Source organism: Acanthisitta chloris, unplaced genomic scaffold (assembly GCF_000695815.1).
Source record: "Acanthisitta chloris isolate BGI_N310 unplaced genomic scaffold, ASM69581v1 scaffold15259, whole genome shotgun sequence".
NCBI classification, from domain to species: domain Eukaryota; kingdom Metazoa; phylum Chordata; class Aves; order Passeriformes; family Acanthisittidae; genus Acanthisitta; species Acanthisitta chloris.
In genome coordinates this window covers 6,814-7,706 of record NW_008689889.1, presented here as the reverse complement: position 1 = coordinate 7,706, position 893 = coordinate 6,814, and the positions used below count along the sequence as shown (strand labels likewise).

The window sequence follows — 893 nt, the reverse complement described above, 5'->3', positions numbered from 1 at the left end:
GCACCGTCCCTGTCTGCAGAGGTGGCACTGCTGCAGCGGCCGCAGCTCAGCATCCCCTGCACCCAGCGGCTCTGGTGCTTCAGCAGCTGCGAGGCCGGGGGCAATGTTTCAGGCATCCTGGAGCTGCCAGCTTCCTGTGGCAGATCCACAGGGACACCACACTGCACACTCCTACCAGCCTGGGCAGAACTCAGGCGACCCATGGCTCCAAGGGCCCTGTGTGCGCTGACCTACCTTGGGAAGGTGGTAGGAGCCCTGACCTGGAGGAGGAGAGTGGCCGTGGGCACCCCACAGCACACAGGATGACATCCTGTATGGAAATCAAAAAAATCACTCATAGGGGCTGTTTTTCAGAGGCTTTGGGTCCACCCTTGGCAGTGCTGCAGTGCTGAAACAAGAGCTGAGCTCCTCCGAGATCCTCACCCCGAGCACAGCACACCTTAGGGGGCACAGAGAGGACAGGTCCTGGGGTGGCAACAGCCCCTCCAAGGATGAGCCTGATGGCCAGATGTGGACTGTGGGGAGGGGGCAGCAGTGGCCCCAGCCCGTTAGAGCCCACCAGGTGGCAGTGCCAGGCTGAGGTTGAGGAAGCCCCCAAAGTGGAAGGGGGGCAGGTGAGGGGCACAGGCAGCCGTGGGGGACAGGCAGGCCAGGGGGTTGGCATCACATGCCCCAGGATCCTGCTCACTGCTGAAGTAGACACCGTCGGGTGAATCCACTGAGGGGTCCTCATTGAAGTAGTTGTAGGGCCTCAGGAAAAAGCCAACACTATTCCCCACAGTCACCGTGTTGGGGATGTCTTCGGCATGGGGGACATGCAGGAACCCCACGGAGATCCAGGCAACCAGGTCCTGGGCAGGAGAGGAGCCAGGTGCCCATAAGGTGGCTGCTTG

At 61.8% G+C, this 893-nt stretch overlaps 1 protein-coding gene across 1 annotated transcript in view; it reads right to left on the bottom strand.

The window, feature by feature from the left end:
• Positions 1–548: 548 nt before the first annotated feature.
• LOC103808801 (membrane primary amine oxidase-like) overlaps positions 549–893 on the bottom strand; it is a 3,293-nt gene continuing 2,948 nt past the window's right edge. Inside the window, exon 5 of the mRNA XM_009081604.1 lies at positions 549–851. Within this exon, the coding sequence (XP_009079852.1) occupies positions 549–851 (303 nt within the window). The remainder of the gene's footprint in view (positions 852–893) is intronic.